The following is a 13,629-nucleotide window of genomic DNA, read 5'->3' on the forward strand; positions in this document are numbered from 1 at the left end:
AGAGTGTAGCACTATACCTTGTGAAAGTAAGGTCTGGTGGGGCTGCATATTATTTCTAAATTCTTTCATTGTAATATTGTTGCATTGTGCCTCCATGTTTAACGAATGTTTTCGTCGTATGTGGGCCACAGTAGCTCTCATCGACTCTGAATATGGCTTCTCTTCTGATTATAAAGAGCAAATACGATTTAAAGATCATCTGTAATGTTATTTGTCAACATGTAGGTGGTACTAGTATATACAACGTTCTTGTGGTGTAACCCAGCTACGTTTATCCACTCGTGGTGGAGTTGGGAATTACTCTTGAGTAAATTAGAACCTTCCCTCATCCCCCTCCCCCTCAACCGTCTCCCCCTAAGGTTAAAACCAGCTCACATGACCTCCTCCTTCTCCGCCTTTTTCAGTCTCTGGAAGACTGTCAAGAATCAGTACGTAGTTGGCGCCGGTGAGAGATACACACACATACACATAGTACTAGACCCACCCACCAACCAACCAATCCTCTTTCCCGTTTGACCGGCTTCCGCGAAAGGAATCATGTTTCTTTCCGCGACGTTGCCGTGGAAATTCCGGATTGTGCTTTTGCTGGTGGTGACTTCTCTGTGTTCCTACGGTGGGGCGTTCTCGGAGTGGCAGCAGTCCCCTGACGTGGCTCCTCCTCCGGCGGGCGTCTGCCACGAGACGGATTCCTGTCGAGATTCTGACGAAGGCGGGAGTGGTTCCCCAACTACCACCGAAAGCTACGGTGATGGAGAGGAAGGGGGCATCCAAACTTCAACAGCAGTGCCACGGGAAACGCTACAAAGGCCAAATCTGGACGAGACATCGGCATCACCAACGGAAAACAGAACCGGCGGCTTCGCCGCGGTTCTCTCCATAGGCAGAACCGGAGACGCCGCCGCCGACGGCGTCGCCTGGAGGAAGAAGAAGTACTACTCCTGGAGCACCAGGTCACTCCCTACGACGGAGGGACCCCACGCCCACCCTCTCAGGAGGGAAGAATTCTCGGAGGTGACAACGCACCTGCCCAGAATCGGGACGGCGGAGCCCAAGACCAACAGCAGGAATAAGCCGTTCCCGGTCGTCACCGTCACCAGCCGCATCCTGTCTCCCGGTAGGAACCGGAATGAGGGGAAGAAATCGGACGGCGAGAAGAGCCCCCTGTCGAGGGATCCTCAGATCAGGAACATCGAGTTCGAGCCCGTGCCCGAAGGGGACCGCTACGGGACGGATACCACCCACGCCCAGCCCACCATCTTGGCGTGGGCAGGGGCGTTTGTCTCTCTCCTTCAGCCGTCTCATTTTCCTTATGGTAAGAGGATTAGAGAGAGAGAGAGAGAGAGAGAGAGAGAGAGAGAGAGAGAGAGAGAGAGAGAGAGAGAGAGGTGTTTAACTTAACCCTTCCAGATTTGCAGTAGCTAACAAATCTTCAAAATTAACTAAATAGTCTGACCAGCCAACTGGAATTTGCACAGGGTAGTATATATATATTATATATATATGATTATCTATATATATATATTATATATATATATATATATATATATATATATATATATATATATATTATTCACTCAACTGAGTGATTAATTGACTGTGAGAATTAACTGGTGTTAATATCTAGCACATTAATAACGCCATTTTCACAAATGAACAGTTGTAGAAACGGACCCAATTCAAGGTTTTTAAAAGTTCAATAAAGAGGCACTAAATATCAGACGTGAATAATTAAGTTGCTGAAAATATTTTGATAAATAAGAAAGTAAAATTAATTTAACAAAGAAATTAGGGTGGTTTCTTCGGCGCAATACAGTTTTCTTGCTGGTGGTGGCCTATGTTGTTGGTACATATAGCGCTGCCAGAAGTACGATTATGGATGACTTTAATCTTGAATAAAATAAAAAATACTGAGGCTAGAGGGCTGCAATTTGGCATGTTTGATGGTTGATCGGAGATTTGACCAAGACGAAGTAGAAGTAGAAGAACCAATAATAACAAAAGGGTTTTGACAACTGGTAACTGAAGACGATTGGAAAAGATGAGGGAAGGGTGACAAAGAAATGGTCTTAGGTTTTATATTCAAGAAATTCCGTAATGAGATCGTCGGTGAGGAAGGCTGCAATAATCGATAATAGGAGGAGGGGTTGGGGGCGGGTGTAGGAGTAGGAAACATGAGGAGGCAAAGAGTAGTACTAGGTAGCACGAGGAGGAGGAGGAAGAGGAAGTTCTTTGAGCAAGTGGGGAAACTTCAGACATTTCCGAAGCATTTTTCGATCGGTAGTTGGTCTAAATTCTCGCTCCAAAAAGCGATTATTTTCGCAGTATAGGCCTACTACTACTACACACCGCTATCATTAGTACTACTAGTAGTAATAGTGGTGGTAGACGGGATTCAGAACGCTTGCTTGCGGGTGCGCAAAGAGAGGTCATGAGTGGTACTAAAGCATTTTCTTTTTTTTGGGGTGACTCACGTCTGGGACTTTGGGGTCTGAAGCCTTTGCAATGCTAAACGTCGTCTAACATGACCACTTAGTCTTTCCTTCTCTCTCTCTCTCTCTCTCCTCTCTCTCTCTCTCTCTCTCTCTCTCTACCGTCTTTCTCTGACAGAATACCTGTAACAGCAGGGAAAGAGATAAGAATGCACAGAACACAGACCAGAGAGAGAGAGAGAGAGAGAGAGAGAGAGAGAGAGAGAGAGAGAGAGAGAGAGAGAGAGAGAGTTATATACACGGGCTTGCTCGGAGACTGGCTAATCTTGCCAGTTTTTTTCCACACTGTAATTAGTATACTTGACTTTGCTCTTCCGAAAACTCAAACTGTTTCTTTGTAAGACTTCTCTCTCTCTCTCTCTCTCTCTCTCTCTCTCTCTCTCTCTCTCTCTCTCTCAGCACACACATACAGAGGACTCCGCGGGGTTAAGAAGTAGTAATTTGTTGCAAAGATGTATCCCTATAACTACTACCATAGGTATTACCATTGTTTTTACAGAGAGAGAGAGAGAGAGAGAGAGAGAGAGAGAGAGAGAGAGAGAGAGAGAGAGAGAGAGAGAGAGTAAATGTCAGATCTTTTGCAATGACTTCGGTAGCGTTACTGAGTGACGTATACGGTGCTAAAGACGTGTTATTGTTCAGATTATCAATTAAAAAGTATCTCAGAACTGAAGGTATACAAATTTTTGACATCCTCGTTATAATTGAAATCACACAACACACACACACACACACACACACACACACACACACACACACAGGCGCGTAACTTTAACTAAACACGAACTACGAGCATAATATGCGTGTGGCCTCAATTCCCTTCCAAAAGTAGACTAATGCAATAGAGGAAAAGCCCCGTAAAGGAACCTTGTTTTAAAGAGCATTTTTTGTGTGAAAAAGTTGAGAATTTAACTTTTTTTTTTGAAAAAGTTGTCTCGATGAATCGCATACCAGGTTTCCCACAAATCCCTAGGCCTATAGTCCCACTTGCTCGGTCAAAGATAAAGTAATATGACGAGCTTTTGGTGAATCGTGGAGAATCTATTATTATAAGTAATAAAGCTGTTTATTTATGCAGGTCAAACAAGTATTAAAATTTCAATTAGTTTTCCCTGTTGCATTTGTTTTTTACTTTTAAATCTTGAGGAGAATGGACGTGAAAACCAACGAACCAATTCAACAAAGAAAACGGGTTTTCCTCCCACACTGAAAGAGGGCAGGCTTATTTTTAAAAATCACCAAAGGAATGGAGGTGAACTAGATAAAGAGAAAAAAAATATTATGCCAGGCAGACGAATGACATAATAATGATGTCTCAGAGCAACAGCAACAGCAGGTAGAAAACGTGACAGCTTCAGAAAACAGGAGGAAAAAGGGGCAGGAAAGAGGTTTCTCACACTTGGCAGGTTTCTGTGTACATACAATTACCGTGAAAATGATCATGAAGGGATTATATCAGCCACCTGAATATGTACGGGAAGCGATTACATGTATAGTACCACTTTTTTTTTTTTTACTTAACAAGTCCCCGGTTCTAGTTCTGCTATAGGACCATTACTTTTTGACTGCTTTCGCGGACGGTATCGGCTTATATCAAACGAACTCCACTACATGGCAGCTGGCTATATCATTGTCAGCGCTGCTGTCTCTTTGCCATCAACGCCGAGATAAGGCGCCTCTGTCTGGGAATTAATATACCCCTCTAAGGCTTCGTTGATATCCAATAACCCATTTTTGGCCCGCAATCGTTGACCCATCTCGCGCTACGTATCGAAAACATCATCTGTCTGATATGCCTCTTGGACATGACGCTAGACCGAGTTCGCTCAGGAGAGGTTGCGTTGTTGTTGTTGTTGTTCTCCTAGATTCTTTACAAGGCTTTGCACTATTCTGTTACAGGGGAGGTAGTAGACTTATACATACATAAATTCATACATAATGCATACGTATATGCCAAAAGAAAAACAGAGCTCAGGTCACGCTAAGATGATTTGGCGCCAAAAAGGTAAAAAATGCCGGAATGAGACTAAAAAAGCGAAGTTCTCCGAACCACTCTTCCAATTCTGATCCTTTTCAGCTGCTTATAAATGCAGAAAGTCAGCCAGACGATTCTATTTTTGCATCATGCACTTTTTTAAGGCTTCCAAAAATCTGCCGATTTAAGACAACAGTCGAACAGGTTAAAGAGATGAGGTAGAAGTCGACTGTTCACTCTCCAGTAACATCTAGGTAGGCCGATTCTGTAAGTTATCAAAATTACTACTCTGTTCCAAGGATTCAAATGGTCGTACAGAGTGCTTCCTCAGTTCGACTGATACAAGATGTAACTTTAGGGATAAATGAAAAGCTATAGAAATGAAATAAATGCAGATGAATAATGAAAATGTAAGCGCAGAGAGAACTATATATACTCGTATAACATCGACAGGAAGGTCAAGAGTATACTTCCCCACCCCCGACCAAATACCCCACGCCCATTCCAGAAGACGAGACACGCCCATTCCAGAAGACGAGACACACCCCTCCCCATCGTTAAGATGTATGACTAACACCACATGAGTTCCAAATACCCACTGGATGAATGTAGCAATACCCATCCTTCCTTTCCGTGTGCCAGGACCCGCCGTATGGAAAGATCCAACGTTGGGACAATTAGTACGTTTCCACACAATGCAGAATCACCTAACAAATTTTACAAAGGAGAGAGAGAGAGAGAGAGAAGAGAGAGAGAGAGAGAGAGAGAGAGAGAGAGAGAGAGAGAGAGAGAGAGAGAGAGAGAGAACGTTTAACTGCATCCAGGAAAAAATGTCTGTGCGACTAACAAAATGGTATATAACTTTTCACTGGAAATCTACGGAGTGTTTTTTTTTCTCTCTCTCTCTCTCGGGAAAAGGCTCGAAGGCCTAACTTTTGCCTGGAAGAGGTTGGGAGGCCGTAACTTCTGGCTGGAAACGGACCTGGAAGGTGTCTTTTAGCTGGAAAAGTATCAGGAAGGAGTCTTTCGGCTGAAAAAGACAACTACTGGCTGGAAAAGGACCTGGAAGGTGTTTTTTTAGCTGGAAAAAGTTCAGAAGACGAGACACGCCCATTCCAGAAGAGGCGAGACACACCCTCCCCATCAGTTAAGATGTATGACTAACACCACATGAGTTCCAAATACCCACTGGATGAATGTAGCAATACCCATCCTTTCCCGTGCCAGACGCCGTCTGGAAGATCAACGTGGTTCAATAGTACTATGGTTTTACAAAGGAGAGAGAGAGAGAGAGAGAGAGAGAGAGAGAGAGAGAGAGAGAGAGAGAGAGAGAGAGAGAGAGAGAGAGAGAGAGAACGTTAAACTGCATCCAGGAAAAAAATGTCTTTGCGACTAACAAAAATGGTATATAACTTTTCACGGAAATCCACGGAGTGTTTTTTCTCTCTATCTCTCGGGAAAGGCTCGAAGGCCTAACTTTTGCCCTGGAAGAGGTTGGGAGGCCGTAACTTCTGGCTGGAAACGGACCTGGAACGGTGTCTTTAGCTGGAAAAGTTATAGGAAGGAGTCTTTCGGCTGAAAAAGACAACTACTGGCTGGAAAAGGACCTGGAAGGTGTTTTTTTAGCTGGAAAAAGTTCTGGAAAGGTAACCTCTTGCTGGAAGAGCTTCTGGAGGGTATCTTTTGGCTGGAAGAGGTTCGCAGGAAGTCAAAAGTCGCATCTCCTGACAATTAATAGGATTACGAAGTATTAGGAGACCATGACAGCATATTCCTGATTAGAAACTAGACATAACATAGAAGAAAAGAAGCTCATGTTGAGAATAATTAAGTCTACGCAACAGAAATGGCTGAGAACTGAGCGGCAAATGGCGGGAAATGAGACAGAAATGTATAGAAATGCATCATTCATGATCCACAGTAACGTGGAAAGCCGTCTGCAGAAGAAGGAGGAGGAGAAGAAGAAGGTCAACGAAGTGACAGAAGCAACCAGTCCAGAGAGGTAATGTTGCACTAGGCCTATAAGGCTATAAACCAATGAAACAGCATCAAAGGAACATCACAATGTATATGTTACCTCCGGCGCAATGCAGGAAGCACACGAACGAGAAAATTGTGGAAGAGACGTAATTAGGAAGAGATAAAGAGATGGAGAGAGAGAGAGAGATAGAGGGAGAGAGAGAGAAACCCCACAATTTCCCGCGCTTCTGTGCGACAACACACAGGAACGTCTCCAGCCTTCTTCGTAGAGATCACATGTGACACACAACGTCTCGTCGTATTATTATTCTCTTATTTCTCGGAAACTTCGTGATCTCTATAAAAAAAGTTACGCTTACTTTTAAAGTTAATTCAATGGTCTTTTTTAGAAGATTAGTCCCAAGTTTCATTAGACCATTTTTACCCTCATACAATGCGCATGGAGGCTACGAAACTTAGAGCAAGGGAAAATATGACTTTAAACAGACCACTCCTATACACCAGCACACTTCCACACGAAGTCATGGCTCTGTGAAGGGAAATATAATATGAAAAGAATCATTATTAGCTTCTTTCTTCGAGTAACATTACCTAGAAAGTTATTTTTTAAATAGTTTTTATGTTTTTGTCTCTCGAAACGATCGTAAGCTTTCTCTTAGTTTTTAAACTTCCACGGAGTTTTCTCTCTCTACTCTCTTCTTCCTCATTTGCCTAATCTCTCGTTCTTTCCCCCAACCTCACTCTCTTTTTTTCTCTCTCTGTCTCACTCTCCCCCCTCCCCCCGGTCCCCACCCTCCACCACCACTGTTTCCTTCCGCTCTCTTCACTTCTTTCTTAATCCCAGTTCAGACTAATATTTACAGTTTCCTCAGAGGATTCCCAGTTTATTTTTTCTGAAGAAGAAGCATTTCAAAAGCAGATTACCAATTCCTTGGAACTGGTAATCTTTTGCTTGACTTTTTTTTTTCTCTTTGCATGAGATTCCTGTCGTCGATTCCAGTGAGGAAGTGAAGAATTTCCTGACAGACTAAAGAGTAATTTTTTAAAATGAGGAATTTCTTTACAGACTGATGAGGAATTTCCTTACAGACTAATGAAGATTTTTGTAATGAGGAATTTCTTTACAGACCAATGAGGAATTTTTATGAGTAATTTCCTTACAGACTAATGAGGATTTTTTTTTTTTTTTTTTTTTTTTTTTTTTACAGAATAATGAGGATTTTGTAATAAGGAATTTCGTAATGACGGTTTTCGTAACCAATAAACACACACACACAAAGCCCATCTTACACCTTTTCCGCGTTCAAACGAGTCTATTTTCTGTAACAGAGACTTTGTTTTCATTCTCCTTCTTATTCTTCTTTAGTTAATTTTCGCGACGAGCCTAAGACAATATTCGTGGGGTTTCTCTATAATTGGCGAAGGTCGCTGCTGAGTTCAGCCAGCCCGCCTTCCGGTCAGTATAATGAGTCTCGTATCTTTTCTGGCTTGCTCTCTCTCTCTCTCTCTCTCTCTCTCTCTCTCTCTCTCTCTAATTCCTTACACTAGCGTCCCTCTCTGCCACCGTTTCACACTTTTGGGTTACCTTCTATCTCTCGTTTTTTCTACTTACCAGAAGAGGCTACTCTCTCTCTTTCTCACTGCCCTGAACAGCATACGTCTGTCCGTCTCTTACTTTACCTACCTTAATAATAATAATAATAATAATAATAATAATAATAATAATAATAATAATAATATAATAATAATAATAATAATAATAATAACCTCTGATAAAACATGACAATTGGGATGAGAGAGAGAGAGAGAGAGAGAGAGAGAGAGAGAGAGAGAGAGAGAGAGAGAGAGAGAGAGAGAGAAATGAATATCATGAAAGTAGGGGGGAGTTCATTTGTGAGACTTGAATTCAGAGAGAGAGAGAGAGAGAGAGAGAGAGAGAGAGAGAGAGAGAGAGAGAGCGCTCAAATATTTGCACTGCCTGGCGTATTGTCTCACGCAGAAAAATGTAGTACCTCTTCGAAATGTGAACTCTTGGCAAGATTATACTTCCACCTGCTCGTGGAACACTTGATATTATTTTACAGTTTTGAATATTTTTAGTGTTTTATTGTTAGTTGTAGTTATTGTTGACAGTTGTATATAAATAAATGCCTTATATCAGACTACATAGCATCAGACAGCCTAACACCTGCTCAATTTCAAAGCATTACGTATTCCCACATAGCAACACACATACTTTCTTTTCATGAATTGCTCAGTCTCACAAACATTCCAGCATTACCAACATACATGCAACCTTCTCTCACAAACGTTATTTTGAAGACTGACGTGGCAACCTATACGGCTATACCTACCTGTAGAACACGTATACAGCCTTTAACAAACACTTTTAAGGACTTACACAACCATGTGTAGTAGTAGTCTTGTAAACAGACTTTTTGTGGACACACACCGTTATACAAACTTTCCATTCTGCTGGGTAATGCAACCTCAAATATCATATATATCATTATCAATAATATAATAATATTAATAATAATACATAATTACATCATGCATGGCATATCAACCTAACAGTCCCCAACGTCCGCAAACAAATCATATTCCCTAAACAAACGCCCCATATCAGCGACCTGGTAACACAAGCTTAAATTGAATCCAGGAAAACTGGAGCTAACACGATTATAATGACTTTTAAATTAATTCCTGGACTTTTCTTCATTCCAGATCTGGTCATGGAAGCCCTGGAGCGACGCATTACAGCGGAGGAATTAATAACCGAGGTCAGTTTTTAAGGTCAATAGGGCAACGATACACCAAGTGATTATATATTGAATTATATCCGTTTTTGGGGTTTAAAATGTATAGTAGTAGTAGAGCGGTTGATTGGTTGTACATCTGGCAGCCGATAGACGCGTCCGAAGCGTCGAAAATACAATTTAAAAAAGATCTTAGACTTCTCCCTTCCAGCTCTTTAGGAACAAAGATAATCTACTTAAGGACGTTAAAACGCCCCCGCCCCCACCACCCCTAAAAAGTATAAGATTACCGTTCTTCGAGTCACCTCTCCCCGCGTAATGCAATTAGAACGAACGTTAAGCACGCAATCGGATACAGGGGAATGACGAATTGCGCCCGAAGGATGGTGGTGGTTTTGGCGCCAAAATGTTCCCGAGTGGCGAGAAGTTCGGTGTCTTCAGCGTGAAGCCTTATTATTATTATTATTATTATTATTATTATTATTATTAATTATTATTATTATTATATCTTAAAGATGTTTAGCTTAAGACACTGAGTATACAAACACTTAAAACACTTAATATACGAACTTGCCTGTCTTAAGTTGCACCAAATCAAATATGTCTGCTTCACAGTGTTGCCAAACCCGCGCTTTACCCGCCCAATTGGGCTACTTTTGAACACCTTGCCGCGGGTTATAAAAGGGTACCGCTACTTGCCTAAAATTGGGCTACTCTGGAAGAAATAAACCGCGGCTCCAATAAATTGTTTAAATGGTAGTCTCTACAAAATGCAATTTCTTTTATAATAATTTCAAAGTAGAAATGTAGATCGATTATTCTATTTCAAATTTCAATAGTTCACAGACAGTTTAAACCATAATGATGAAAAATTGTAATTAATTAAGTTGGTATACCAGACAGGCTGACGCCTGACTGACGCCTTATAGACCAGACTATATGGCGTTTGCCAGTTAAGACTTTAAGACTTCATTGCTAGACATCAGTATTATCTTTACCACTCAGTGAGAAGGTTGACTTAGTTCAAAATGCCAAAGAAGTGTAATTGGAGTGTATATAAAAAAACATTATAACCCAAAATGGGAGAGCGAGGAACTGTTGAAAGATTGGATTAGAAGTGTTCCTGGAGATGAAACAAAAGCTAGGTGTTGGTTTTGTAATACGGTTATAAGAGCCACCATTCAGATTTAATCAAGCATTCTAATACTGGTACACATAAAGCATATATAAAAGCAAGAGAAAAAGTAATGTTTTACGAGATTTTTTTGCTAGTATCTTCTCAGCAAATCAAAGCAAACAGATCACAATAAAAAAGTTACAGATTTGAAACTTTCACTATGCATTGCTTGTCATACATCAATCAATTCTATTGATCAAATTTGCCTTGAAGATAGTTATGTCTTCCTATCAGCAATGCTGATGTAGAAAGAGTTTTTAGCCAGGTCAATTTAATCAAAACGGACCTCAGGAACAGAATGGGACATGACCTCCTAACGGCAATTTTTGTATATAAGAAGTGCCATGCATACTCAAGAGGGGGAGGAGGACAAAAAATGCCAATGTCCAAATTTTGAGCCAAATGAAACTATGATTAAAGCACTACAATCTAGTTCATTTTATGATCATGTGAATGAACAACAAATCTCTTTATTTTCTTTTTATTTTGCTCATTTTATTTTGTTAAATGCCATTCAACTAGTATTTCTTTATTTTCTGTATTTTTGAATAAAAATTATGTAAGTTTTTCGTTATTATACTCTTCTACAAAAGCTTAGTTGATTGATTTCGATCCCCGGCCCCCTCCCCCAACCCCCTAATTTGTTTTCTAAAGAATATCATATCAATAGTTTTTAGTACCAATTTAATGATGGCTAAGTTGCTATAATTGGGCTACTTTTGAAGCCACTGCCGCGACTTTTGAGGCTTTGCACCGCGTTTGGATGTCAAGTTATTTTGGCAACCCTGCTGCTTCACGGTTACGTTTTCACTAGTGTATTCCATGCGTGTGTGTGTGTGTGCACGCCCGTGGACAAGCATACACAAATACACTCAATGTGAAAACAAACATCCACAAACACGTCTCCTGCCTTAATCTGGAGCACGAAAAAAGACCCCGTACAAGTGAGGGATATATATTTTTGAATTCACAACTGGATCGAAATTATTAAGAACAAATCCAATAAAATGTTCAACATGGCTGTGGTGGGGGGAGGGGGGAAGGGGAAGGGGCGGGTAAAGCCACTTCCTACTATGGTGATATAGAATCCTTGGATTAAGGATGATAGTAATGTCGATGATAATCATAATAATAATGATACTAATAATAATAATACTAGCAACAAGAAACATTAATTAATAATAATAAACTAATAATAATAATAATAATAATAATAACAGCAAGTACGAATAATAATGAAAATAATAATTAATAATACACGTCTTTAGTAGCGATAATATGAATATATTATATTAATTCATAATAGTTTTACGATTCAGCAACTAAGAAAATAATATATATAGATATTAGATAATATATATATATATAGGTCTGTGTCGGAGGATGATAATAATAATAATAATAATACTGGCAACAGCAAAAACAATAATAATAATAATAATAATAATAATATAATAATAATAATAAATAATAATATAATAATAATAAATAATGATAATAATAATAATAATAGTTTTACGATTCAGTAGTTAAAGAATATATATATATATATATATATATATATATGTATATTTATATATATATATATATATATATATATATATATATATATTCTTTAACTACTGGAATCGTAAAAACTATTATTTTATTATTATCATTATTATTATTATTATTATTATTATTATTATTATTATTATTATTATTATTATTATTATTATTATTATTATTGTTGTTGTTTTTGCTGTTGCCAGTATTATTATTATTATTATTATCATCGACAAAAGACATAATATATCTATATATATATATAATATATATATAGATATTATTATATTATATATATATATATCATATATATTATATATATATATATATATATATATATATATATATCATATCTCACCATCAAATAAATAATAACAATCTACCCCATCAAATTTAAATAATAACCACTTCTCTCTCTCTCTCTCTCTCTCAAAACAGTCCCTGCAGGCAGAACCGGGCTTCATAGCGTGCATAGGCGTGGGCCTGACCCTGGCCGTAGGCGTGCCGATCCTGGGCCTGCTGATCTGCTGCTGCCGCCTCTGTGGGCGTTGCGGGGGGAAGAGGAAACAGCACAACCACACCACCTGCTTCAACTTCCAGAGGAGGACTCTCACCGTCTCTCTGGCGTCCTTGTCTATGGCGGTCAGGTATGGTGGTGAGAGAGAGAGAGACCTTACCTTACCTTACAGACCTTACATCTTGTTCGGGTTACCCCGGGTCCCTCAGTGTAAGGCACCTCTAATGTCTACCAGAGAGTTGCTAGTACATCTTACGGTATATTTTGCATCTTCCAATCTTGGATGGTCTGGGATGCAGCTTAGATATTTGTCGAGCTTATTCTTAAACACATCTACGCTCACTCCTGATATATTCCTCAGATGAGCTGGCAACACATTGAATAGACGCTGCATTATCGATGCTGGTGCGTAGTGGATTAATGTCCTGTGTGCTTTCCTTATTTTTCCTAGTATAGTTTTGGGCACTATCAATCTACCCCTGCTTGCTCTTTCTGATATTTTTAGCTCCATGATGTTTTCGGCTATTTCTTCTATCTGTTTCCATGCCTGAATTATCATGTGCGTTCTCTTCTCCTTTCTAGACTATACAATTTTAAGGATTGTAGTCTTTTCCAGTAGTCAAGATCCTTAACTTCTTCTATTCTAGCTGTAAAGGACCTTTGTACACTCTCTATTTGTGCAATATCCTTTTGATAGTGTGGGTACCATATCATATTGCAATATTCAAGTGGACTACGAACATGTTTTATAAAGCATAATCATGTGTTCAGCTTTTCTTGTTTTGAAGTTCCATAACAACATTCCCATTTTTGCTTTACATTTTGCCAATAGAATTGCTATTTGATCATTGCATAACATGTTCCTATTCATCATCACACCAAGGTCTTTAACTGCTTCCTTATATGTGATTGTCTCATTATTAGGTCCCCTATATGCATATAGCTTTCCTTCTCTGTCTCCATAATTTATTGATTCAAATTTATCAGAGTTAGATACCATTCTATTTACCTCTGCCCATTCATATACTTTGTTAAGGTCTCTTTATAGCCCGTTCCTATCTTCGTCACAAGTAATTTCTCTAGTTATTCTTGTGTCATCGGCGAAACTACTAACTATCGAGTCCTTAACATTACTGTCTATGTCTGCAATCATAATAACAAACAGTATTGCAGCTAACACCGTAACC

The 13,629-nt window shown here is 39.5% G+C and overlaps 1 protein-coding gene across 4 annotated transcripts in view; it reads left to right on the forward strand.

The window, feature by feature from the left end:
• The first annotated feature begins 399 nt into the window (after positions 1-399).
• The window catches only part of LOC135207803 (prominin-1-A-like), a 29,238-nt gene continuing 16,008 nt past the window's right edge, over positions 400-13,629 (forward strand). For 2 of the 4 annotated variants that reach the window (XM_064239659.1, XM_064239660.1), the window contains exons 1-3: positions 400-1,312; positions 9,172-9,227; positions 12,364-12,572. In XM_064239659.1, the coding sequence (XP_064095729.1) occupies positions 538-1,312; positions 9,172-9,227; positions 12,364-12,572 (1,040 nt within the window). In that variant the 5' untranslated portion in view covers positions 400-537. The remainder of the gene's footprint in view (positions 1,313-9,171; positions 9,228-12,363; positions 12,573-13,629) is intronic. The other 2 variants (XM_064239661.1, XM_064239662.1) reach the window with 1 other exon arrangement.

This window comes from Macrobrachium nipponense, chromosome 34 (genome assembly GCF_015104395.2).
Source record: "Macrobrachium nipponense isolate FS-2020 chromosome 34, ASM1510439v2, whole genome shotgun sequence".
Lineage (NCBI taxonomy): Eukaryota > Metazoa > Arthropoda > Malacostraca > Decapoda > Palaemonidae > Macrobrachium > Macrobrachium nipponense.